At 32.6% G+C, this 24,989-nt stretch overlaps 3 protein-coding genes across 4 annotated transcripts; 2 read left to right on the top strand and 1 right to left on the bottom strand.

Moving 5' to 3' along the window:
• Positions 1–729: 729 nt before the first annotated feature.
• On the bottom strand, positions 730–2,506 carry LOC129299954 (chlorophyllase-1-like). Its single transcript, XM_054938451.1, has 2 exons — positions 2,174–2,506; positions 730–2,058 (listed from the first exon to the last, which is right to left on the bottom strand). The coding sequence occupies exons 1-2, from the start codon at positions 2,426–2,428 to the stop codon at positions 1,366–1,368; spliced, it is 948 nt and encodes a 315-aa protein (XP_054794426.1). The 5' UTR covers positions 2,429–2,506; the 3' UTR covers positions 730–1,365.
• Positions 2,507–4,640: 2,134 nt separating this feature from the next.
• Positions 4,641–6,787, top strand: LOC129299957 (protein LIFEGUARD 4-like). The gene is made up of 4 exons (XM_054938454.1): positions 4,641–4,998; positions 5,102–5,215; positions 5,974–6,131; positions 6,231–6,787. Exons 1-4 carry the CDS (start codon positions 4,749–4,751, stop codon positions 6,435–6,437), a joined length of 729 nt encoding a protein of 242 aa, XP_054794429.1. The 5' UTR covers positions 4,641–4,748; the 3' UTR covers positions 6,438–6,787.
• A 13,101-nt stretch (positions 6,788–19,888) lies between these two features.
• On the top strand, positions 19,889–24,612 carry LOC129299956 (sulfate transporter 3.1-like). 2 transcript variants are annotated; one of them, XM_054938452.1, is made up of 11 exons: positions 19,893–20,359; positions 20,461–20,668; positions 21,008–21,179; positions 21,331–21,396; positions 22,755–22,868; positions 23,098–23,214; positions 23,528–23,654; positions 23,744–24,030; positions 24,123–24,313; positions 24,414–24,476; positions 24,576–24,612. In XM_054938452.1, the coding sequence occupies exons 1-11, from the start codon at positions 20,053–20,055 to the stop codon at positions 24,595–24,597; spliced, it is 1,674 nt and encodes a 557-aa protein (XP_054794427.1). In that variant the 5' UTR covers positions 19,893–20,052; the 3' UTR covers positions 24,598–24,612. The 2 variants fall into 2 exon arrangements, with proteins under 2 accessions (XP_054794428.1, XP_054794427.1); XM_054938453.1 differs by lacking the exon at positions 23,098–23,214 and having other exon boundaries at positions 19,889–20,359.
• The last annotated feature ends 377 nt before the right edge of the window (positions 24,613–24,989 follow it).

Below are 24,989 nucleotides of genomic sequence, written 5' to 3'. Positions count from 1 at the left end.
ACATCGATCGTTAAAGTAGAGGAGAATGACAGTTAGGTTTTAAAATCTTAAATTAATAATAGTCATGCTTCTAACAATTTTTTTTAAAAATAAGTTAAAAATACCAATCAAAATATAAATTCAAAAATTTAAATCCCATATAAATATTTAAATATTAAATATAATTCTTAAATTATAACATTGATTTCTGTTTATAATTATTTAAACTGATATTTATAATTCATTTTTAAAATTTTTTTATCAAAAATATAACTGTCATTAATTCAACATTTTAGAACTTAATCTTTTAACCCTTTATGCAGCATATAGAGCTTATTTGTTTTAGCTTATCTCATAAAAAATTGCTTATTTTTTGAAAAAAAATTATTTTATGAATTTTTATAATGTTTGTTTAAACTTTTAAAAGTAATCAGAATATAAGAAAAATAAATTTTTGATTATGCTACTTTGAGTAACTTCTCAAATATAATTTAATACGGTAGATAAAAAAAATGTTTTAAAAATACGGACACATGTCATAAAATTTTAAAATAATATATAATAAATTATTTTTATAAAAAAATCAAGGAAGATATCATAAAATTTAAACAACTAACTAATATTTATTTTATTATTATTATAACCAGACATAAAAAAATTTGTTTTTTTATAAAATCTCTATAAATTTTTTTTATAAAATCTTTAAATTATTTAAAAATTATTTATTTTTTAATCTTACCAATCCACCCAGTGAAGATCAACACAGGTCGCACAAAAAGATGGGGTCCCTGCAAAGTTACCATTTAGACCAAAACGTTGGTAACTGCATCATTGTTGTCGTTATTAATTTGTCATAATATAATGGACCATGTAGGGCCATCAGCATGGCAGAAAGTGCCGGACAAACTCCTTGAAAGTCCGAAAACATATTGCAACACTTGAAAAACTTAAGCATAAGCATTAGCTTATTTGAAGGAAAAAATATGGACAACAAACTTACTCCAAAGAATTTTTTTTTTTTTTTAAAAGGGACCTAAAAATGTGATCTCATCCTACCTGAATTATTGCAACATTGCAGTATATCCAGGTTCTCTTTTGTTGCGTGTATCTTTTTGTCCAACAAAGGCAGAGGACAACAGAAATCGAAGGTTTTGAATTACTCTAAGATCTACAGATGCTTCACAGCGTGTCATTCACAAAATACAGAAATAGTGCTGAAGTTATAGCGTGGTACTTGAAGCTTCCTAATTGCAAAGTGCACCTGAAGTCTTGTGGAAAAAGACACCACCAAGCTAGGAGGCCCCGGATAGTAAAATTTTAAATATTTCATATTCAAAGCTTAGGAATTTAAACTTGGACACAAATTTGAAACGAGACGAGAGAATTTCAGGGTGCTTTTATATACTTAGCAGGATGGAGCGTGGCAGGAGCAAGACTAGGGTTGGCAACAATGGCGTCCAGATCGTGAGTGCGCAGATCCAAATGAGCCCTCAAGAAGGCGACGATTAAGCCACCGACCGTTCTTCTCATGCAGTCCTTAGCACCCGTCCCGTTCTTACACAAACAGCTCGCCACTTTCCCAATCACTCCCAGACTGTCATCTAACATGTCCATGTGACCATACTCCTTGGCTACAAAATAAGCACAGGGCGGATTGCTCTCGAAGAAGAAATTCTCATGATTCACGCCCTCAGGCGCACAGGGTTGTGAACAGCAATAATCGGCTTTTTCTGGGCCCAAACCAGTTCCGATTATAGCTACGGGCATGGTTAGCTTGAAAGACCCGGCCTGGCCCTTGAGGATCCAAGGATACGTTTTGCAATACTTATTAAGCCCACCTACGGGGTCTACGCCTACCAGCGCTGAAATGTTGAGCTTCGTCTTGGCATGCCCGAGCGCTACTGCAAATGCTGTATTCCCACCCTTACTATGCCCTGCCATCACAAATTGATCCAGATTTGGTATTACGTTCTCAGGAAGCACTGACTGAAGCTTTTCGGCTACCCAGTCCGCCACATCTCCCGCACACTTAACCTCACAATATGACATCATGGGCATCCATTCGCAGTTAAGACAGAACTGGAGAGTGAAGTGATTTAATTACTATTAACCAGAAAAAATTAAAGATATCAGAGCCAGAAAATATATATATATATATATATATATAATACATGTTGCGGAGTCATTAGTTAACCTGAGGAGCAACAACAACGTATCCATGAGAGGCTATGTGGTTGAAGAGATTAGAGTAGCCGCTGGTAGCAAGGCAGAAGCCATGGCAAAACAAGATTACTGGGTATTTGGCGGCCACGATTGGCGTGAAGATTAGTAATGGTTTTGGGGGCGAGGAAGTGCTCGAGGGATCAACGTGGAGTGGCTGGCATTCTATGTCTCCATGTTGAAAGACGTTGGTGGTGGCCAGAACTGGTTGAGCTTCCAGCAACGCCATTGTCCTCGATCTCGGGAGAAGCTGTGTGTGTAACGTGAAGGGAATGAGGGGCGTTGCTGAAGGTTTATCTGAGTTTAAGATCTGTTGGCCAAAAAGAAAAGAAAATCTAAGCCTAAGATTTAAAGCCACGTCTATGAATGAATTACCCTTATCGTTGATGTTAAAGTTTGTGGATGAATTACCTTTATCCCCGCATTTAATAGCATTTGTCTTTTGCGCAGTGACGGCATCATATTTTACCTATGACTGATACCAGACATTCAGAGGTCTCGTTATTACGTACGCGAAAGCAGGAAACACGTTTTTTGGCCGTCTCATGGATTTTATACGTTCTTTTAAATTCAGACCATGTGTTCCTTTTTTTTTTTTTTTTGGGTTCAATACCATATGTTCAGATTTCATAAAAGAAGGAAAAAATTGATAGAAAAGACCTAATTAAAAATAAAATTATGCTCAGGGATCAAAATAGATTGAAGAACCAAGTTTATTATTTTAATATTAAAAAAGAATTTAAAAATCTAAAATATCATTGCATTCCATGTGATATGCTTGAAAATAAGATTTTGGGTAAAAAGACCTAATTACCCTCGTAACACTTTACAAGTCTTGTTTCAATATAAACAAGAAAGCACACCACTATTAATGATTTACCATACGTAATTAATAGATGAACATTTATTTGTAAACAAGTTATAAAAAATTATAGGTCTGGTTTGTTGTTTATAACATAATGATAGCTTGTTAATAGAAGAATGATTTGTTGTTTATACCAAAGCTGCAAGTAAGACTTGTAAAATTAAATAAATTCTATCAATTTTTATAACTTATTTATAAATAATAGCTTGCTTGTTAATTATACATGATAACTTGTTAATAGTCAAAAATTTTATTATTTATATAGCAACGAGACTTATAAAATATTATAGGAATAATTAAACCGCTTCTTCCAAAGTTTTATTTTTAGATAGGTTTTCAAGGGCATGTAGCGACATTTTGAATTTTTAGAGCCATTCTTTACTATTGTTTTCCCCATGAATAATTGGAGAGCAGGGGACAAGAAACTAAGAAAGGGAGTCGGGGTGGCCGAGTGACGGGGGCGTTTTGTGTTGGGCCGGATATGGGGATGGACGTTAATGTCATGACTCATGAGGAGGAGGTGTTTCACGTGAAACAGTACGGATGGCCAGTCACTAGGCAACACGTGTTTTTGCACTCATTGTGGAGTCGTGGGTTGTCTCCTACTCGAATGTTTTTATTTTTGAATTGCAAGGAAAGCAACAACATACTGCTAGGATAATTCTAGCCGTAGTATAGTCTGGTCCCAAAAAAAAAAAAAAAAAAATTCACTAGTAATTCATTCGCCGCACCATTTCCACAACTCTTGGATGACACCGGCATTGTCGTCATCCCATTTGGTTAAATAAATAAATACTATCTTTTATTGATGTAGAGTGGATTGATGAAATTGGGGGTTGAAATAATTACACACTTGTTATTTCTACTTAACAATGATTAACATATATCATTCATCAATTATTTTTTCGTTGCATTTCTGTCTACACATGCAAAGTCGAGTTTTGATCCGAACAATGAACGCTCACCCATTTAGTTATCTTTTCATGTGATTTTCTGATCAAATTAAATTTAAATATTGTCAAGTCTACTTATAAATATAGTAAGACTTTATACACTTAACTTTATATATTTAATATACTTTTATCAAAACAAATGAATTAAAATATGATAATGATAGTAATGATAAGATTTATTATAAAATAAATAATTTATATATTTATTTAATTAAAAATACTTATATTAAATATATAGAGTTAAGCATGTACACTTTGCTCATAAATATACTCATATTGTAAAACAGAATTCTTTCTTGGGTTGGATCAAGACGAGATTAGTTTTATGACCGGAGAAAGTGTTGGGCTGATGTCACAAGCCCACAGGGGCATACGGTTTGTGGACCTTCTTCCCTGGTATGGTTTTCATTTTTTTTTTTGGAATGCTATGCATATGTCATTTAAAAAAAGCAAAAGGACATGTCCAGAAGCGGGAAAATAAATGGAGAGAAGTCCAGAAGATTCCCCGAAACCCGAGCGGCTCGCTCATTGAGTCATTGACAGCTTCTATGTCACACGTGTACGCCAAGTCTCACGAAGTTTCTCTCTTACCCTCGCCCCTTTCTCCGCTTTTTAAATTTCCCTCTGCCTCCCGTCAAGAATCTCTTGCATCCAAGTTCCAAGCCTTAACTAGCCTCATCTCTGGCTCTAATCCCTGCCTTCCTTCCCCTTATTCCGTCGCCTCTCCCGCCATGTGGAACCAGCCTTACCGCAAATCTGACGCCGAGGCCGGACCTGGGCCTCTTTACCCTATGATGCTCGAAAGCCCCGAGCTCCGGTGGTCCTTTATCCGCAAAGTCTACTCCATCATAACCTTTCAGTTGCTCGCCACCGTTGCCGTTGCTTCCGTCGTCGTCTTCGTTCATCCCATTGCCCACTTCTTCGTCAGTTCTGGCGCTGGCTTGGCCCTCTTCATCGTCCTCATCATCATCCCTTTTATCGGTACGCCTCTGTTATTCCTCACTTTCGAGCTCTCTCTTTTCTCCTATTATTATTGCATGCTTTGATTTTTTTTTTTTTCCCTTACGGCTTTCAAACATTTCAGTGTTATGCCCTCTGTACTACTACCACCAGAAGCACCCGCTGAATTACCTGCTTCTGGGGCTCTTCACAATCTCCCTAGCTTTCGCTGTTGGGCTCACCTGTGCGTTCACTATCGGTAAGATTGATTTTTCTTTTTCGTTCTCTATTTTTTTTGGGCCAATAGCGATAGGAATAAACTGTTCCTGCTTTTCTTTCTTTTTCTGCACTGATTGGGCAAAAGCCTGATGAAGTCTCCTTGATTAATAAGCTGTTTTTGTTTGGTGTGGGCGGGCTGGTATTCTTTCATCTCCATCACCATGCATGCATTCCTAAAAACTTTAGGAATAAAATGTTGGTCCCACCTTGCACCTGTGGGTCCTGTATAGTTCCATTGAGTGGAGGTCCTCCTTCTGCTTCGTTTGAGTGGAAACAATTTTAATTTTTAAACACACCACTCACCCATGCGGGCTCTAGCCCGCAACCTCTCTCCACGAGGGAGAATTTGATGCCATTTTGGCCACTTGCCACTGGCTCTCTTCGTTATTCTCTAATTACGTCGTAGTTCATGAATACTTCAGAGAATTCTCTGATTCAGTAGTCTGCCTAACGTCAGTTGTTATCAGGTTTTTTTAATGTTGTGGACCGATTATACTCTCTCCTTTCTTTCTTACAACACCATTTCATTGAAAATACAAAGCACAATTGATATATGCAATCTTTGGCTATAAGGTTTGATTGGGCAACGGGAAGTAGATTGCTAGGGAAATTCAATTCGGGATATGAACGGCGGGAAACGGGGTAGCGTATTATTTTTAATTGCTGAGCGTCAAGGCTGACATGTGGGAATTGCCTTATTTCCTCATGGCTCTAAAGTTTTGTGATAAATGGTATCAGGGAAAGTGATACTGGAATCTGTGATATTGACAAGCGTGGTGGTGGTCAGTTTGACTCTCTACACATTTTGGGCCGCCAGAAGAGGTCATGACTTCAATTTTCTTGGCCCCTTCTTGTTCGGTGCTGTGTTAGTTCTCATGGTTTTTGCTCTGATTCAGGTATGGTTATTTTCAAACATTTCTGGTTGATATTTGTCAGCCTTCGTGAATTGTCTTCGGAAGCGCAGTTTCTAAGTGGATCTGATTTCTTTCTTGCAGATTCTATTCCCGCTGGGTAAGATATCAGTGATGGTCTATGGATGCCTAGCATCAATTATATTTTGTGGTTACATCATATATGATACAGACAACCTTATCAAAAGGTTCACCTATGATGAGTACATTTGGGCTGCTGTCTCGTTGTATCTGGACATCATCAATCTCTTCTTGGCTCTGCTTACCATATTTAGAGTATCTGAGAGTTGACGATGACATCGCTGGTTGTTGCATGTGTCTGAATGACAGGATAAAGAATTTGTTGTCCACCAATGAGTCGACCTGCAAATACTATGTGTAGCTGAAAGCCTGCCTTGAATTGTAAATGCACATACGATGTGATTATGTCCCCATTCTTTCGGGTTTTGTTCTAATTTCAGTGCTTTTATGACTATTATTACTAGCAAATAGATCGCAATTATTAATCATATTAGTTTCGCTACTTGAACAAACAACCATACGACTTTATTTTGCATCCCATTCATAATAAACTAATGAATGTGTGATTAGCGAAAGATGTTTGTTCGAGATTTCGATGTTAATGTTTTGTATGTTATTGATATTCTTGTAGGATATACAAGGCTAGTGGACAAAGTGTTTTGTTTCTTCTTTTTCAAGGTTATGGCCGTAGTCTTCTCTCTTTTATCTGGGCAATAGAACAGACATTGAGACATACAATGATACAAAGCTAAAGGAAGTCGTGAATTTGGGGTGCTGCCTTGGGGGCGAAAAAAAAAAAAAAAAGAACTCTCGATCGTAATTTCAAATTTTATAATTTTATATGATTCTAAATACTAGTAGTTTATTTTTTCTTTCAATATTGCCCTTTATTAATTATTAATTATACCAAATTGTAATTGCCAGACAAATTTTACTGTATTCATCAATTCATCAATTTTAATGGAGAGTAAAATTAGAAAGTCAAACTTTTTTAATAAATTTCAGAATATTAATTATAATTATAATTTTTGAAAATTCGTGAAGTTGGTTAATTTTGTCTTGTCATTAGCACTATAGGGGGTGGATGATGAAGCATCTACTTTATATTCCTTGTACCCTGGTTTTTTAAAATATATTCCATCCGTTCTTTTATATTAAGTGTTTCTAATTGAATTAATAAAAAATTATTATTTAGTTAAAATTATATTAAATTATAATAATTTTTTTAATTTTGTTTCTAATTATGTCAGTTAATATATGGTAGTGGGAAGTAAAAGTATACAATTAATATATATTTTTCATTTTCAAAATGAAGATAAAATTATATAATTATTTAAAAAATATGACATTTTTTATGTGTAGGTATAAAATAAAATTTTAGAAAATACTTTATACTTTCCAACTTAAATTTGATATCACGAAAAAATCGTTAGTAATGGTTATATCTAATTATCTACTTATACAATCACTTTAAACGTCTACGTTGACTTCGAAAAAGCATGAGCACTTACTTCAAATCTGGGTACAATAAATGAACAGAGACATGAATTATGGGCCTCTCCATAGGCTAGGACAGCTTACGTTAATATAATATTTTTCCTGTTTTATTTATAAAGAAAATATTTGATTTCATTTTGTTGAATGAACAGAAACATGAATTATGAGCATTTTATTCCTATTAAATATTGAGACGGTTATTAAATACCGTAATATTTTATTTTTAAAGTATATGATTTAATAGATATAAAATTTAAAAATTATTAAATTTTTAGATAAAATTAATAAAATTTAAAATTTAATTTAATTTTAGAAAAAATATGGTGGAAGTGAATATAAATAAGATCCGATAAACTATTGTAAAGGAAGAATTACCTACAAATTCCACACAAAGCATTTAAAAACCACAACGCTGATATGTTGTCATTTTTTTTTTCGCTCAATTATCCATAAATTTTATAGTATTTGATTACATTGCATGGTACTTCAAGTTCATGGTAATTTTTCAATAGGCTATCAGATAGAAGCTGTGCAGAATAAATTTGAATAATTATTATACATTAATTATAAAAATTTTAATATTAAATTAGATACTCTAAATTAAATTTAAAGTATATTAAAAATAAAAATTTATTAAAATTATTTAATAATTTTTATAAATTTTTATTTTAATAAATATAATATATAATGATATAATAATAATAATATTTTAAATCTAAACTATTCAAATTAAAAATTTAAATGATCCAAATTTTATTTTAAAAATGATTATCTTTAAGATAAATAGGGAAACCAATTTCGTTGGAAATGATGAAAGGTGAAAATTTTCATTTCTTGTTCACCTGTAGCCCCCCGAGAGATAGGAGAGAAAGGAGAGAAAAACATAATTCAAGGACCAATAAAAATATTTAATATCAAATAAGGATTAAATTATTTTAAAATATTATTGCAAGATGAAAGGATCAAAATGCAATTAAAATTTATGGTGAAAAATAAAATTACCTCTCGTATTTTTCCCCAAAAAACTCACTGTAATCAACTGCCAAATGGTTGTTTATTTATATAGGGTAAATACTTATTTCATTAAATGTGTTTGCTAGTCATCAATAATAATATATATATATATATATATATATGTATGTATGTATATATATATGGATTTTGACAAAAAACTCATCCGACCTATTAGAGCTTTAATAATAATTCATTAAATTTGTGTTGTCAACCATCAACAAATATACATTCAAGTTTAAACAATAACTAATTCAAGATTAACAATAATTCATTCAAAATTTAATAAGTTAAAAAACTTATAGGTTGTGTTTAATTGTATAAGTATTAGTCATTTATCAATAAGTATTCATCTAAATTTTAATAATAACTCATTTAAAATTGACTATAACTCATTCAAACTTTCCAAGTTAGAAAAACTAAAAGAATAAGCTCAATTATACAAGTGTTAGTCCTTTATTAACAATTATTCATTTGAGTTTTAACAATAATTCATTCATGCTAAATTATATTCGGACTTGATTTAATGACAACTTATTCAAAATTAACAACACATTAGTATGTTATAACATGAAAATGATGTAAAAGCTTGGGTTACTATATATATATATATATATATATATATATTTGCCATGCATGATTACATGGGTTTGGTGACAACCAAGCTTTTTAGGTAATCAATGATTTATGGGATCAAATTACTCCTAGGCCACCTTGAAAAATTAATTTCCTCCGGTGTCACCAATATTGGAGTTTCAACAGTTTGGCCGTCGATTGCCAGAACTCCAACTAATTTTAATTGTATTTTAGTTCCCTAATCCTGCAATGATATTATAAAACTTTTCAATTCTTGTTTGATATTAAGGGTGTGTTGGGGTAAATCACATTTCACATTTGGGAACTCTTTCTAACATTTTTTAGCAAAAACTTTCTAACATATGAGATGTAAAAAGTTGTTTGGGCATCAAATGATTGGGAAAATGTGCTTTTAAAAAGTACTTTCTAAAATGATTTGGATGTGGATTTGCAAAAGTAATTGAGGTAGGATTTGAAAAGGGAGATATTATTTGACCATACTATCCTTTTAATATTTTATTCTTTTATTTAAAATATATTGTTAATTTATTAAAAATATAATTATCATTTAAAGAATAATCATTAGGGAAAATGAAAATAAAATATCTTTGAATTATCTAAATGATAATTTGATCTCTCAAAATATCATAATACCAATGAAGTCTCTAGGGACCTCTTTGTCAATAATTTTTTTAGGAAAAAGATCATTTTATACTTATTAAAAATAATAAGACCCAGTCACAACTTTTATTTAAAAAATTACAACTTTTATTTTATAAATTGCAAAAGTTGAAAAAAATTATAACTTATTAAGTGTAATTTTTGTTATTGAAAAACATGCTCCAATCATAATTTTTAGTTAAGGAATAACAACTTTTGCTTTGTGGATCGTAAGAAGTAAATAAAAAAAATTATAATTTGTCAAGTATAATTTTTATTATTGAAAAATAATTTCTCAAAATAATAAATTTCATTCACAAATTTTATTTAAAGAATCATAATTTTTTTTCAGAGAATCGCAATAATTGAATAAGAAATCATAATTTATTAATAAGTGTAAAATGATCTTTTCCTTAAAAAAGTTATTCACAAAGAGGTCTCTAAAGACTTTATTAATATTATAGCATTTCTAGAGACTAAATCATCATTTACATAATTTAGAGAGATTTTATAATTATTTTTTATAGTTATTATTAGAGATCAAGTTTTTAACATTATAAGTTGAGTAATTAATCTTATTAATTCTTAGCATTGATATATATTCAACTAGTTATATAATTTTTATTTGATATATCAAATTTTATATTTTATACTGTTATTATTTAATATATCAATTTTTGTGTTCTTTATAATTTTTATTAACCAACAAAGGTTTATCCAATTAGTTAAATATTTTTTGAATAAAAAATTTATCAATTATATCTTTTTAATCATGTTAATTTTAATATTAATATATTTGAAACTATTTATTATATAATTTTTTTTCAATATATCAAGCTTTATATCTTTTATTCTTATTATTTAACATATTAAATTTTATGGTAATTAAAATTTTTATCGTATTTTTAAAAATTTTAAATATATTATATTTGTGTAATAAAAATTATAAATCATCATAAATTAATATCCTTTTTAGTAATTATACATTCAAAAATATATTTTATTATCATAATTCAAACAATCTTTATTTTGCTAAATTGACTTTTAAAAAATATATATTCAAACACAAATTTTGTTATAGCAATTAACTTTTGTCAAATAAACTTTTAACAAACTAAAAATTATACATGTACTAAATCTCTTGAGTGATCTTGAATGATATTTTTGTAAAAAAAATGTGTTTAGTAGTATTATTTTCATTTTTAAATTTTTGGCATCAAAGTAAGAGCTTTCCAATCTCATTTTCTTTCTTATATTTATTTTGGGCCAAATGGGTCTCATGTATTTGTCACTAAATACACCCAAGCTTTCTAGATGTTCCCTCCTTTTCTGGGTACATCAACGTTTGGCCCTCAAATTTGTGATCTTAACTCTTAAATGAGGTGAATTTGTTACACCTTTTGGCATAAGCATTGTTACTTTAGGAATGGGGAACATCAATAAAGGGAAATCCATCTTCAAAATCATATTAAGTTTCTTTACTAGTCATCCAAAATCCTTAAGTATTAAGAAAATGGCACACTCTAACTTCTAAACTGATTTCTCGTGCACCTACTGGGGGTGACATAAACTAGCATCCACTGCACATAACAACCCCCCATCCCAACAAAAGCTATATCGCAATTCTAGATTTGAGAAAGCACTCCATGTGGCTTTGATTCATTTAATTTTCATTTGACTAAAAAAAATCAATGTAAGAATTCTACATAATCAAAATCATGCAACAATTAATGTACTTAATTACATATCAGACAACTAATTATAAGAGAAATACTTAGATAGATTAGGCACACCTAAGTATTTCTCCTAATTATAATTGCTTTTGGACAGACTACAAATGACGTGATACACTCGATTTACCTAAATATTTTTTCTTTTTCTAAAGGTGAAGTTAGGGGAGGCATTAAGGGAATTCTTTTTGTAGTAGGAGAAGGAATACACATTGAGACCATGGTTGGATAGACAAGTGTATGTATATCAAATGAATTGTTCAAATATCCAGTTGTTTTTCATGACTCTTGACGATAGACATTTCTTGCATCCATTTGTTGCATGACAGATAGTCATCGACTTATTGTTAACAAAAAATATAATATCCTGACAACTCTCCAAGCATAGGATATGCATAAGTATATATATATATATATATATATAAAGTGCTAACAATTAACGTTATTCCATTGCACTGAAAGGTTATCAATGCTTTAACATGGGAACTATTAACATACAATAATCAACCTTATCAATTTCTTGGCGCTACACGTCAATCACGCTAATACAATTACTTGGTTGGCGATGCAACCTATAGCTTCTCCACTTTTTTTGGTCTTTTTCATGATGTGCTTGCACCACTTGTGCTTCGTTATTGAAGGCTTGGATGATTGGCTACAGTATAGGATGTCTAATATCAATAAAAATCTTTTGGCAATCATATGTATCTCAGCTTCTGAACCTAGCTCCTTGTTACAAAGATCTCTAGTCAATGAATTCATTGCATTCGATTCATATCTTTGAATACTTTGTACAAAGTCAACTAATAATTTCGATTGAAGAGATTTCAAATGTTTATTGATGAAGTCAACTTCAATGGCCACTTATTAATAGCTTGCATGCATTTTGTGGGATTCTATTGTTTTATTAGTCACAGTAGTATTCATTTGTCAAGTCTTGAATGATATAGTTAAGGTGTTGATCTTGAGAAGTAAATTCTCCTTTTGACTTAAGTCATATCAATTGATTGGTATCAAATCATTTCACATATAAGATGCTTAGCTAGGCTAGATTACTACAAAAACAATTTGCTAATGTTAACAATTTTGATGATAAAAATAATTTGTACCTATCCAGTGTTAGATACTAAACTACTGATGACACTACCACATAATTATTTAAATAAGACACTCTATATTTAATGGTTATTAAAAATAAGAGACAAGCAAATTAGGCAGATAATACTTGACGATTATTTTAAAACAACCATTAATTAAATAAACATATATTTGATGATTATAAATAAATAACTGTCAAACATATAACGTACATATATTTGATGTTTCTTTAAAGGTAACCGTCAAATAGAAGTTTGATGTACTTGATGACTTTCTGTAACCAAGTATCAATTATATAATATTAAAAAGAATATTTTTAAAAAATACATATTTAATGCTTGTTATGAAAAAACCGTCAAGTATTTCTAGCATATAGTTGACTGCTATTTCTCAACAAGCGTCAAATATAGAATATTTAATAATTTTTACTTAACAAATGTCAAGTATTATGCTTTAAAATCAGCTTTTAGAATTGAATCATTCTTTCTCTGCTCGCGCTTAAACCTCTTGAAACTTCTCTAAACATTTGTGAAAATGTATTTTTAGCCATCTAACCAAAATTTTGTTCTGTTTTGAGGCTAGGTTCATGATTTTTCTGACTATTTGCTTGTTGTAAAGCTTGTTCTTGTCTTCAGCTTCCCTCTCATAACCTCCTTTGTTCGTTTTTGGTGTGCTCTCATCCCTTGAGGTTGGTTCTTTGATTTTTCCATCACTAATTCTTCTTTTGAGTTTGTAAATTTTGGTTTATTTATGGCAAATGGTTGTTTGAAATTTGACTTTTGCTAACTCGTGGTTGTTTTTGGTTATGGGTATTATTCTTGATTTTGTTGTTAATTGATTTTGGGTGTTTTGGGTTTTGATTTTATGAGTCAAGAAAGTTCCCTATTAAATGTTTAGTTAATTTGAATATTTTCATTATTAATTGTTGCATGCATTGTCTTCGCTTGATAATTGCTATTGCTATGTGGACTGAGTATTGTGCTATTAATACTATGTAATCTTGAATGTAATTGAAAATTTATCATTTTGCTTATGTGTTGACTATACTAGAATATTTAGGAAATTTAGACTAAAGAGAAGAGAAGGCATAATATTAAAAATTAGCTAGTTACTAGTTTTAAACAAGATTTAAGAGGGAATGTGTAAATATGTGGTTAGTGACTTATTGATTGATTGATACTTTGTATCTAACTCTCTAAACATGGGGTGGCAAATTTTGTTAAATTTATAGTTAAGTATGTAAAGGATGTTGCTAGGATTATTTGCTCGTATTTAAAGTGCGGCCTTGTGAAGCGGGTTAGTCTAGATACTTATAAAAAACACTTAGTGATTAATAGGATGGATCAAAGTTGCAAGTATTAGATAATGCATGATGAGACAAGGGACGATATTGATTGTAGCCAGGAATGTAGTGAAAACTATGCATCATCTTCTGATTATATACACATACACTTAAGAAAGATTATCTCAAATAAATGGCCAAAGTAATTAAAGAAAACTTCAAGGATTGTCTGAAAATGTTTAAAAAATTGAAAAGTGATATGGAGACGCTGATGTATGCTGGTTGTAGTGCATCAAAGTTGTTGGCAGTATTAAAATTATACAATATGAAGACAAAACATGGATGGAGTGATACAAGTTTCACTGAGTTGCTTGGGTATCTAAAAGTATAATTAATTCTTAAGAAGAATGAGTTTCATGGACAAACATATGAAACAAAATAAGTGTTGTGATTAATTGGTATGAGTTATGAAAAGAAACATACATACCTTAATGATTGCCTTTTATTTTAGAATGAATATGTGTCGTTAACCGATGATTATTTAGAAATAGCTGTCAATTAATTTTGGCAAACCACTAGTTAGAATTCATCAAAAATATTTGGCGATTATTTAGAAATAATTGTCAAGTATTACTATATTTGATGATTATTTCAAAATAACTATCAAGTATAATTATGTGGAAATGCAAAGGTCTAAGCTTCACTTGACAATTATTTTGAAATAAATAATTGTCAACACTACAACATTTTTGTTTTGGGACAACGATTAGAAACTGTTGCCATAAGGTGAAAAGTCTTTGCCTATAGGCATAAGCAACAGTTTTTAGGTGTGGAACTTGCCCTTGTTACTTATCATCTAAGGTAATCATTTTTTTTTTGTATTTTAGGTAACAAATCATAAAATTGTTGCTTATAGTAAGATATTAGGCAATGGTTTTGGGGTGCTAAAATAAGCAACAATTTTTGACTATTGCTATTATAGGCAACACTTAAGAATTATTGTGAAAATATTAAATAGTCAAAATTTATTTTTTTTTCCTTCACTTAGGCTTTGAACCCTAATTCACTTGAAGTGATGAGATAATTCTAACCACTATTTTAATATGAATTTTAGTTATTATAATGCAAAACATTATTTATATATATATATAGATAATTGTTATATTAAATTTTTATTATTTCTAATTAATAAATAATAAATTAAGAAAATAAAATAAAATAAAATAAACAAATAAAAGAATATAGATAAGTTATTAAAAAATGAAAATAATTTTTTATTAATTAGAAAAATAATAAGCAACAGTTTTTAAATGTTACCAAAGAATATTTATAGGCAACATTCACTTTTTCTAGTGTCTATTAGAATAAAAAATAATTTTAAAATGTTGCAATCAAAATGTTATTATAGGCAATAGTCTTTCATATTACCTATTTAAAATTTTATTGCAACACTTGAAAACTATTGCCTATTTTACTGTAGGAAGCAATTTTAAACATTACTAAATATTTGTTGCTTAAAGTAGGCATCAATGGCCACATACAAAAAATATTGCTTATATCTACATTAGACAGCATTTTTAAAACTATTGCAACCATTGTTGCCTAAAGCAAAAAAATGTGGTAGTGTAAATAATGTGTTAAATACTTGATGATTATATGTCAAGTAAGGCTATCCCTAATATATAACACTTCATTACTTGATAGTTTTTAACAATTAAATATTGGCTAAAATAATTGTCAAGTAAGGGAATGTTTTGTGGTGGTGTGAAGGGTGCAATTGTATAGAGAAGTACATGCTTCTAAAATATTATATGTTTTTTCTTCTTTTAATTCTCCTTCATGAGATTAGGGGAAGGAAGAATTTCACGTGAAACATTTGATAGGTCCTAATATTAAACCTAAATAGATGCTCCTCCTCTTTGTCTGATGGGAAAAATTCTAATGCCCGTGACATTCTTTGCTCTGCTTCTTTCCTCTTTGCTTCCTCCAACATGTTCTCGGCTTCTTACCAGTAGAGTCAGGCATTTCTTTTTCTATTGAAATAATTAAACAGTGCATTAGGCTCTCGGGGAGTCATATAAGAGTCATGATATGCACCTATAATTTCAGAGTGTTGACGAAAATATTTGCAAATCATCACTTAACAATAAGGTCAATACACCAAGTTACCAACAGTGATTCGAACTAATCAACATCATGGTGTGTGTGACGTGAGTTGCGTTTTTACAAACTGGATTAGCTTTTGTTTGACAATGAAGATCATTTGTATTATTAAAACATTCCGCATATTGTCAGAGACAAACATTAGCCCCGTGATGTCTGCAGCCTCATGCATGTCGTCTCATTCTGGTCTAGAATGAATATATATATCCCGTTCAGTTGACTTTGATCCGCCTTAGGAAGCCACACGGGACGAGATTAAGGCAGCACGGTTATGCTAGTCGTTAATTACCAAGGCATCCATATTTTCCTTTCCTTTATTTAATCACCGTCGTTTAATCTTTATTGCCGTCACAGTTAAGTGGGTTCTGCTAGAATTAAGTATTGATGAGGGAATAATTAAGACAGAATAATTTAATATCAACTTGTCCCGTGACCGTACTATCCATGTCTGTCCAATTCCCCAACCATTTCACGCCGTGCTTGTTCGCCCAAACCCAGCTAACAAACACTCCTCTCGTTCAATATTCCGTCATTTATCTGTCAATATATTAATTGGTCCATACAGTCACCTTATTATTATTATTTTCCGGCTACTGAATTCCATATACAATACAATGTACCAGTAATTCATATCCTTCTCTGTGTTTTTTTTTTTCTGAATCAACCTCTCTTACCTTGAAAGAGACATAGCTTTCAACTTTTTAATCTCTCAACAGACGCGCGATCTTAAATTGTTTTCAATTGATATTTAAAGGTTGAAATTTTAAAAAGCTAATAAGTTGAATGTTAGAAGGCTCCCGATATTTTTGATGATATATTTTTTTATTCATGATCAATTTTTTCAAATGTCAAAAACTAAAATGAAAAATAATATATCTGTATGCACACGCACAACATTACGGAAGCTGGAAAGCAAAGGAAAAAAATAAATAGGCGATGGGCAGAGAAGGAATGTCATATTTTGATTCAAATCATCAAGTTTTAAGTTTGTGAATTCTTGCACTTTATTATATATATATATATATATATTATCTATTAAATTCAACTTTATCTAGTATAAAATTTTTCATATGGACTATTTATTTTCTCTTGGATGATTTGTTAAAAAATATATATATTAAAAATGATTTCAATTTATGCCTCTCCAACTTCCAATTTCCTTGTATATATGAACAGGGACATTTTTGTTGATTTCTTTTTTTTTAATAAAAATATCATCCTCAAAGAACAAAGGTCCTCTTTTATTTATTTATTTTAAAAGAGCCATGGTCTTTAAGTGAGATAATCCAGGTCCAAAAAGGATTTGGATCCCATAATTGTAGCAATTAAAGTCATTAAGTGACTTTACCTACATGGCAAAATCTAGACTCTCTATTAAACCAATGGTTTAGATAATCTTATTGTAATCAAAATTAGGAAATACTCAATTCAAATTTCCAAAATAGCATTTTGGAAAAAATCTCTACCCTATCTCCCTCCTAAATTCAGAACTTTCTTAAATAGTGCTATGTTGATGTTCTGCCCCTGGCTAACCTTGCTGTGCTCTCTTATTTTTCTTCATGGAGTAGCTCTCTGTTTTACTTATCTTCGATTGACAAGATAGAGTTTTTCCCCCGAGTAGTTCTTTGTTCTTCTTTGTTTTTCCCCTTGGGTGATTGATTTATTTTAATCTTTTTTTTTATAAATTTTTTGTTGTGGATTGCTTCCTATCTGAGTATTCTCTATCTTTTCTATTAAATTGAAATATGCCATTGCTTTCTACATAGCTTTCCTACTGAATTAGAGGATGGTGTCATGATGATCAAAATTTTGGTGCTTTTTTTATTTCTCTGTTTAAGGAAACCAACTCTAGAGAACATTGCCGCAAGCGTTAACGCTTTCTGATCTCCGCATCAAATAGGAAGGGAATTAGGCAGGTGATCATGGCAAATAAAAAGAGATTCGGATTGAGTGTGTCTAATTTTAGTTACAACAAGATTATCAAAACCGTTGATTTAATAGAGCATAGATTTTGCCATGTGGCTAAAGTCACTCAATGATTGTAGTTACTATGGTCATGGAATCCAGATCCGATCCAAAAAAAGGGTCCTTTAGTGATCGAGATTTTAACCGTACAAAGTCTTAGTGTCATTGAGAAACCATTTTTGTATTCAATATTGAGCTTTCACCCCTACTCCACAGAATAAAAGAGAGTCCGCGTCAGGCATGACCTGGTTCCAATGAGCCATTGATATTCAATTCAACTAAACTATCTATTTTATATATATATCTATTATATATATACATATATATATATATATATATAACTCGTTCTTGTCTTTTTCTCAAACCAGCAATTGCACAAGGACCCGGACATTGCCCCTGAGACCAATTGTGCTAGTTGAAGTAAAACACTCATCATCAATAACTCATTTTAAATTAATTATAGTTCATTTAAGTTTTAATAAGCTAAAAAAATATATAAAATAAGCATAATTATACATGTTAATCTTTTATCAATAATAATCCATTTGAGTTTTAACAATAATTCATTCTAAATTAATAACAGTCTAATTAAAATTTAAAAAGCTAGAAAAGTAACAGTTCATTAGACCTGTACTTTTAATCATCAACAACAAGTATCAATTCGGGTTTTTGACAATAATTAATTATAAGTGAACAACAATCCATTAGAGCTCTAACAAACTAGAAAAACGGATAAGATGAGCTTAATTGTATGTATTAATCCTTCATCAATAGGTGTATATTTATGTTTTTATGACAATTCATTTGAAATTAATAACAATCTATTTTGATTTTAATAGGTTAAAAAAACTGATAGAATGAACTTAAATGTACAAGTATCGGTTTGGCTTTTGACAACAATCTATTCATGATTAACAACAATACATTTGAATTTTCAACAAGTAAAATATATGAAGTTTTAAAGCTTTTAATTTATAATTATTCATGTCATATTAATAAGTAACATTTATAAAATAACAAATTTCATTCAAAAATTAACAACATACGGTTATGTTTTAACATAGATGTGGTTAAAAGCTTAGTTTACTAAAGGGCTTGGTAGCCACCAAGTTTTTTAAGTGGTTAAGGGTCATGAGATCAAACTTTCTCTTGGCCACCTAAACAATTATTCCTTTAATAAATGTGTTGTCAGTGCCAGAGCTTTGGTGATTAGCCACCTTTGGCATCGGCAACCCTACCTACCACAAGGGCTTTGGTGACCTTGTTGACAGTAGGGGTTTGATGGTGGTTTGACGGCTAGTATCGACGACAATGGGATTTCCTTTTTTTTTTTTAACTTAAAAGGCAATTCTATGATTTTACTTATGAAATTAATACGAAAGAAAGATTAAAAAACTGTAGAGTAAATATCAAATTATTTAATTTTTATGTGAAATAAATTTGAGACAGAAATTCTTGGATGCTATTTTCCCTTAAAAAAGAAACACTCGTCCTTGTCTTTTTCTCAAACCAGCAATTACGCAAGGACCCGGACATTACACCTGAGACCAAGTGTGCTAGTTGAAGTAAAACACTTGAAATTAGAGAAAGATGAATGGACTGGCTACCAATTTGGCTTCATCTGTCCTTCTCGCTTCTCACTCCTTCTCAGTCATTGAGTTGGGCCCCTCCTTCCAGTACTTGATTATTCAAGAAAGATGCCTCACCTCCTCATCGCTCCATCCACATATTGTCCTCACACACACATGTATGCAGCTCTGTATGTGTATATATATATAACCCAGATCGCGACTCTTCACAGCGCCCCCTGCCTTGTTTCTCCTCCTCCTTCCCTTGTACTCATTCTTCTCACCCCCCCTTCCTGCAACATTATTTAGTTTTACAGAAATAATAACATTAGAGGATGAAAGCTGAGGGGGGGCACGGCGCGGCCATACCACCGGCCAAGCCATTTTTGAAGTGGCTCAAGTGCTCTCTCAAGGAGACTTTCTTTCCGGATGACCCCTTGAGGCAGTTCCAGAACCAGCCACCTTCCAAGAGGCTGCTGCTCGCCCTTCAATACTTGTTCCCCATCTTACAATGGGCTCCTCGCTACACCCTCCACTTCCTCAAATCTGACCTCATCGCCGGCATCACCATCGCCAGCTTGGCTATTCCTCAGGGCATCAGTTACGCCAAGCTCGCCAACCTCCCTCCCATCCTCGGTTTATGTGAGTGCGTCATTAATCTAGCACACCAGATTAAACATATATACATAAGTCTCGGCTTTATTCTTCACCTTGCTGATCTCCATTCCTTTTCATTATTGCAGATTCGAGCTTCATACCGCCATTGATTTATGCGATGCTGGGAAGCTCCAGGGATTTGGCAGTAGGAACCGTGGCTGTCGGATCGCTTCTGATGGGTTCAATGCTGGGGACTGTCGTTAATCACAGCGACAACCCAAAGCTTTTTCTTCACCTCGCTTTCACTGCTACTTTCTTCGCCGGCATTTTTCAGGCTGCCCTGGGTCTCTTCAGGTGATTTACCAATCTTATGCATACAGACATATCCTCTCTGTATAATGAGGAACCTAACTAAATTATAATGCGGCGGCGAAAAATATGCCTTACAGCCAATTATTTAACTGGGCGGAATAATTAGCAGCGCTGGAAATTTTGTCTTTTGCCAATTTGTCTTCTTGAAGCACGGTGCGTATGGATCGATCCACGAGATTCCCCTCCTGGTGGGATGGATCCATTGCTTTCACATGATAAAAAATCACTGCAAATATTCTCTGGAATTCTAAGGATTTCTTAAAATATTATAACGGGACGGGTTAACTTAAATATGATAGTTGTAACGAATTGTGACTGCAGGCTAGGGTTTATCGTGGATTTTCTGTCACATGCAACCATAATAGGGTTCATGGGAGGAGCGGCCACGGTGGTATGCCTGCAACAGCTAAAGTCCATTCTGGGGCTCCAAGATTTCACACACGAGGCCGATCTCGTCTCCGTCATGCGATCCGTGTTTACCCAAACACATGAGGTACGGGCCACCACACACACCCGCTCTGATAGACGACACTCGTCTTTTTCTGCAGCTTTTGTCCACACATTATTGCGCACACAGTCCAAAACATGTACCTAGTTGTTGAATATTACGTGATGATTTAATTGCTTGCTTTTATTAAACGCAGTGGAGTTGGGAAAGCGCCGTGTTAGGATGCTGTTTCATTTTCTTCCTCCTCATCTCCAGATTCTTTGTAAGTGATTGTTACGTGATTAACTCCCTATAAGCACATATATAATCCAGAAGGCGCCTGCATTTTAATACTTTTTCCCCCTTATCTGCGATAGTACGTTTCCTTTCTTTTCCTGGCATGTGCTAAAGGTTTGTATGTACGTTCGCTGCCTAACAAATAAACAGAAACATTATTTTCGCAGAAAATAAAAGGAAACACAAGGGACAGGGAAATATCAGATATGCGACGTCCCAACAAGATTTTTAACTGTGAATGGACTAGATCCTAATCTCGTGCTGGTTGATTGACTTTCGACCCTAACCTGCTTCTCCCACTTGATCTAATTTTTAGTTATATAATACATCAAATATCTTAAAAAAGAAAAACACCCAATTTTGGTTGTCACTCGGGTACAACTATTCAATGGATAAATATGTGTGAACAATTTTAACTTGGTAGATAATCTAGTTTCTTCTTTGGCCGAAAAAAAAAACGATATTCTAGTTTCTTTTTCAAGTAGTTTTTGAGAATGCATGCATGCATAAGAAATTAAATTTGACATGTATATTAAATAATTTTTTGGCCAAATATATATTAAATAATTACAGCTTCATATTATTTTTGACATTTTTAGTTCTATATTTAATAATCCTCTATCCCAAATTATAAAATATTTTTAGATAAAATCACATATATCAATAAAATTTATTAAATATACTTTATAACTTTACTTTTTGAAGATAAAAATATAAATTTTTTAAAATTTTTTTTATTTAATATTCCATTGATGAAAGAATATTAAAGAGAAAATATATAGAAAGGATAATATTGAAAAAGTATCATTAATGAAACTTTATTTTTATCAAAGTGTCTTATATTTTGGGACATTAAATTTTTTCTAAAAGTGTCTTATAATTTGGGAAGGAGGAAGTACCAAAATAATTTATAAATAACTTTTTTTTTGTCGTCGTACATCTATCTATATTTCACTCCAACCTTTGCATTTGAAAGCTCTTGCGGTTTTTGTAAACAACTTTCAAATGATTGAAATTTGTTTATATTTACTTATCAACCAAAAAGAAAAAAAGGAGTGACAAACTATTTTCATTTAGTCCATACTATCTAAACAATATATATTTCTTACGAGCATTGAAATAATATGATTTATCAGGTTTTGTATAAAAACGCCTTCCGGGTCTCATTGTTATTTCTTCTTTTACATTGAAACAATACCTATTCAGGTTGAATGCGTGACTGCTATATTCTGATTTTCCAGAAAAATGAAAAGCGAAAGCACACTAGATTTTAAGATAATATATACACAATTTAATTAATGTAATTGAAGTTGAGTTTGAGAACTGACGGTGAACGAAATGCAGAGCAAAAAACAACCAAAATTGTTCTGGGTGTCAGCAATGGCGCCGTTGACGACCGTTATCTTAGGAAGCATTCTGGTTTACGTCACTCATGCGGAGAAACACGGCGTCCAAGTGGTGAGCCCCGAACTTGTCCCTCTCTTCCTAATCTATCACTCACACACACACACACACCCCAACTCACGCGCAAAAGACCAAACACCGTAATACTGTGACCCAGATTCACATGATTCAGGGCCTCTTTGATTGGGCCTAACGGGTATCATTGTGCTACAGACACAATTGGGGCCCACCACTGACTGGGCCCACGTGACCAATATTGACAAATTTTTTCTGGTTGGTCCAGATAGGAGATTTGAAGAAGGGGCTAAATCCAGGTTCCCTCACAGGGCTGGTATTCGTGGCGCCTTACATGAGCACTGCTATTAAGACTGGCCTTATCACTGGCATCATAGCCCTTGCGGTACTCTTATTCTCCTTATTTGCCTTGCCTTTACCTCACACCAACCCTCTTGCCTGCCCCATCACTTTCAAGTCTTCATAATCTGAATAAATTTCAGTTTGACGCGCCAATATAGAATTTGGCTTCATCACCTGGCTTCATGACTAACATCACCATCAACAACTTCATCCTTTTATTGAGTCTTATCATGGTTACTTCAATTTTGTTATGTTTGAAGCCAATCTGTTTTCCCTATTCGGATAAAGTGGTGAAGCTTTGTGTTTGTACTTTTCAACGTTGAGGTCCTGAAAATTGAATGGATGATGATGGGCAGGAAGGAATAGCGGTAGGGAGAAGCTTCGCAATGTACAAGAATTACCATATTGATGGCAACAAAGAGATGATAGCTATTGGGACAATGAACATAGTTGGTTCGTTCGCCTCTTGCTACCTCACCACGGGTAATTCATTTATTGAAACAAGACACGCTACTAAAAGCCTAGATGATCAGTTTTATTCATGCATTGCTGACGGAGATAATATCATACAGGTCCATTCTCGCGTTCAGCTGTGAATTATAATGCTGGGTGCAAGACTGCGGCATCAAATATAGTAATGGCAATAGTAGTCATGTTGACGTTGTTATTCCTGACACCCTTGTTCCATTACACTCCCCTGGTGGTTCTATCAGCCATAATAGTGTCGGCAATGCTTGGGCTTATAGACTACCAAGCAGCCATCCATCTCTATAAGATTGACAAATGTGATTTTCTTGTATGCATGAGTGCCTATATTGGCGTCGTCTTTTGCAACGTTGAAATTGGCCTTGCCATAGCGGTATCTATCTATCTATCTATATTGCTCACTCAATTTTGGGTAATTAATTTAAACATCCAAATGCTTTAATTTTTCTGTAAATATATATGCAGGTTGCAATATCTGTACTTAGGGTGCTTCTGTTTATTGCAAGGCCAAGGACATCTGTTTTAGGCAACATTCCAAATTCTGTAGTATATAGAAATGTTGAACAATATCCAAATGCAACCCACGTTCCTGGAATCCTGATTCTTGAGATTGATGCACCCATTTACTTTGCCAATGCAAGCTACTTGAGAGAGAGGTGCCTTTCTAATGCTACTTTCACAATTGGATTAGAGTTCACATCTCAAACAAATTCTGCCATTCTAAACACTCACAGAAAATATTGTCACTGTTGATAGGATCACAAGGTGGATTGATGAAGAGGAAGACAGGATTAAAGTCACAGAGGAGACGAGCTTGCGGTATGTATAATGGATATGACTGGTAAGCAATCAATCTGAAATCTTTCACACAGAGATGCTCATAGTAGAGTTACCAACTCATTGTAATTTCATTGGCAGCTGTTGGGAACATCGACACTAGTGGAATAAGCATGCTTGAAGAGATCAAGAAGGTTGTAGACAGAAGAGGACAACAAGTACGTGATTCTCTTGAAGCTCTGTTTTCTTTTCAAAATGCTTGATCTGATTTATGTAATACATTTTCTTTTCTTATTTGGCACAGATAGTTCTGGTGAATCCCGCAGGAGAAGTGATGAGAAGAAACTGAACAAAGCCAAGTTCATAGAAGAGATAGGGCAGAAATGGATATGTCTAACAGTGGAAGAGGCCGTTGAAGCATGCAAACTACATGCTTCACACATGCAAACCCATCCCACGAAGAATGAATCAGAGGGTTGGAACGCTTTGTGAAAGATTTCTAAAAGTCAGCAGCTTTTGTGTTGGAGGAAATTCTCCTGCCATGAGCTGTTGAAT

This window comes from Prosopis cineraria, unplaced genomic scaffold (genome assembly GCF_029017545.1).
Source record: "Prosopis cineraria cultivar Desert tree isolate PC_DT_omini unplaced genomic scaffold, ASM2901754v1 PC1365, whole genome shotgun sequence".
Classification (NCBI taxonomy): Eukaryota; Viridiplantae; Streptophyta; class Magnoliopsida; order Fabales; family Fabaceae; genus Prosopis; species Prosopis cineraria.
Note: the sequence above shows the minus strand (reverse complement) of the source record. Positions and strands in the feature narration are given on the sequence as shown.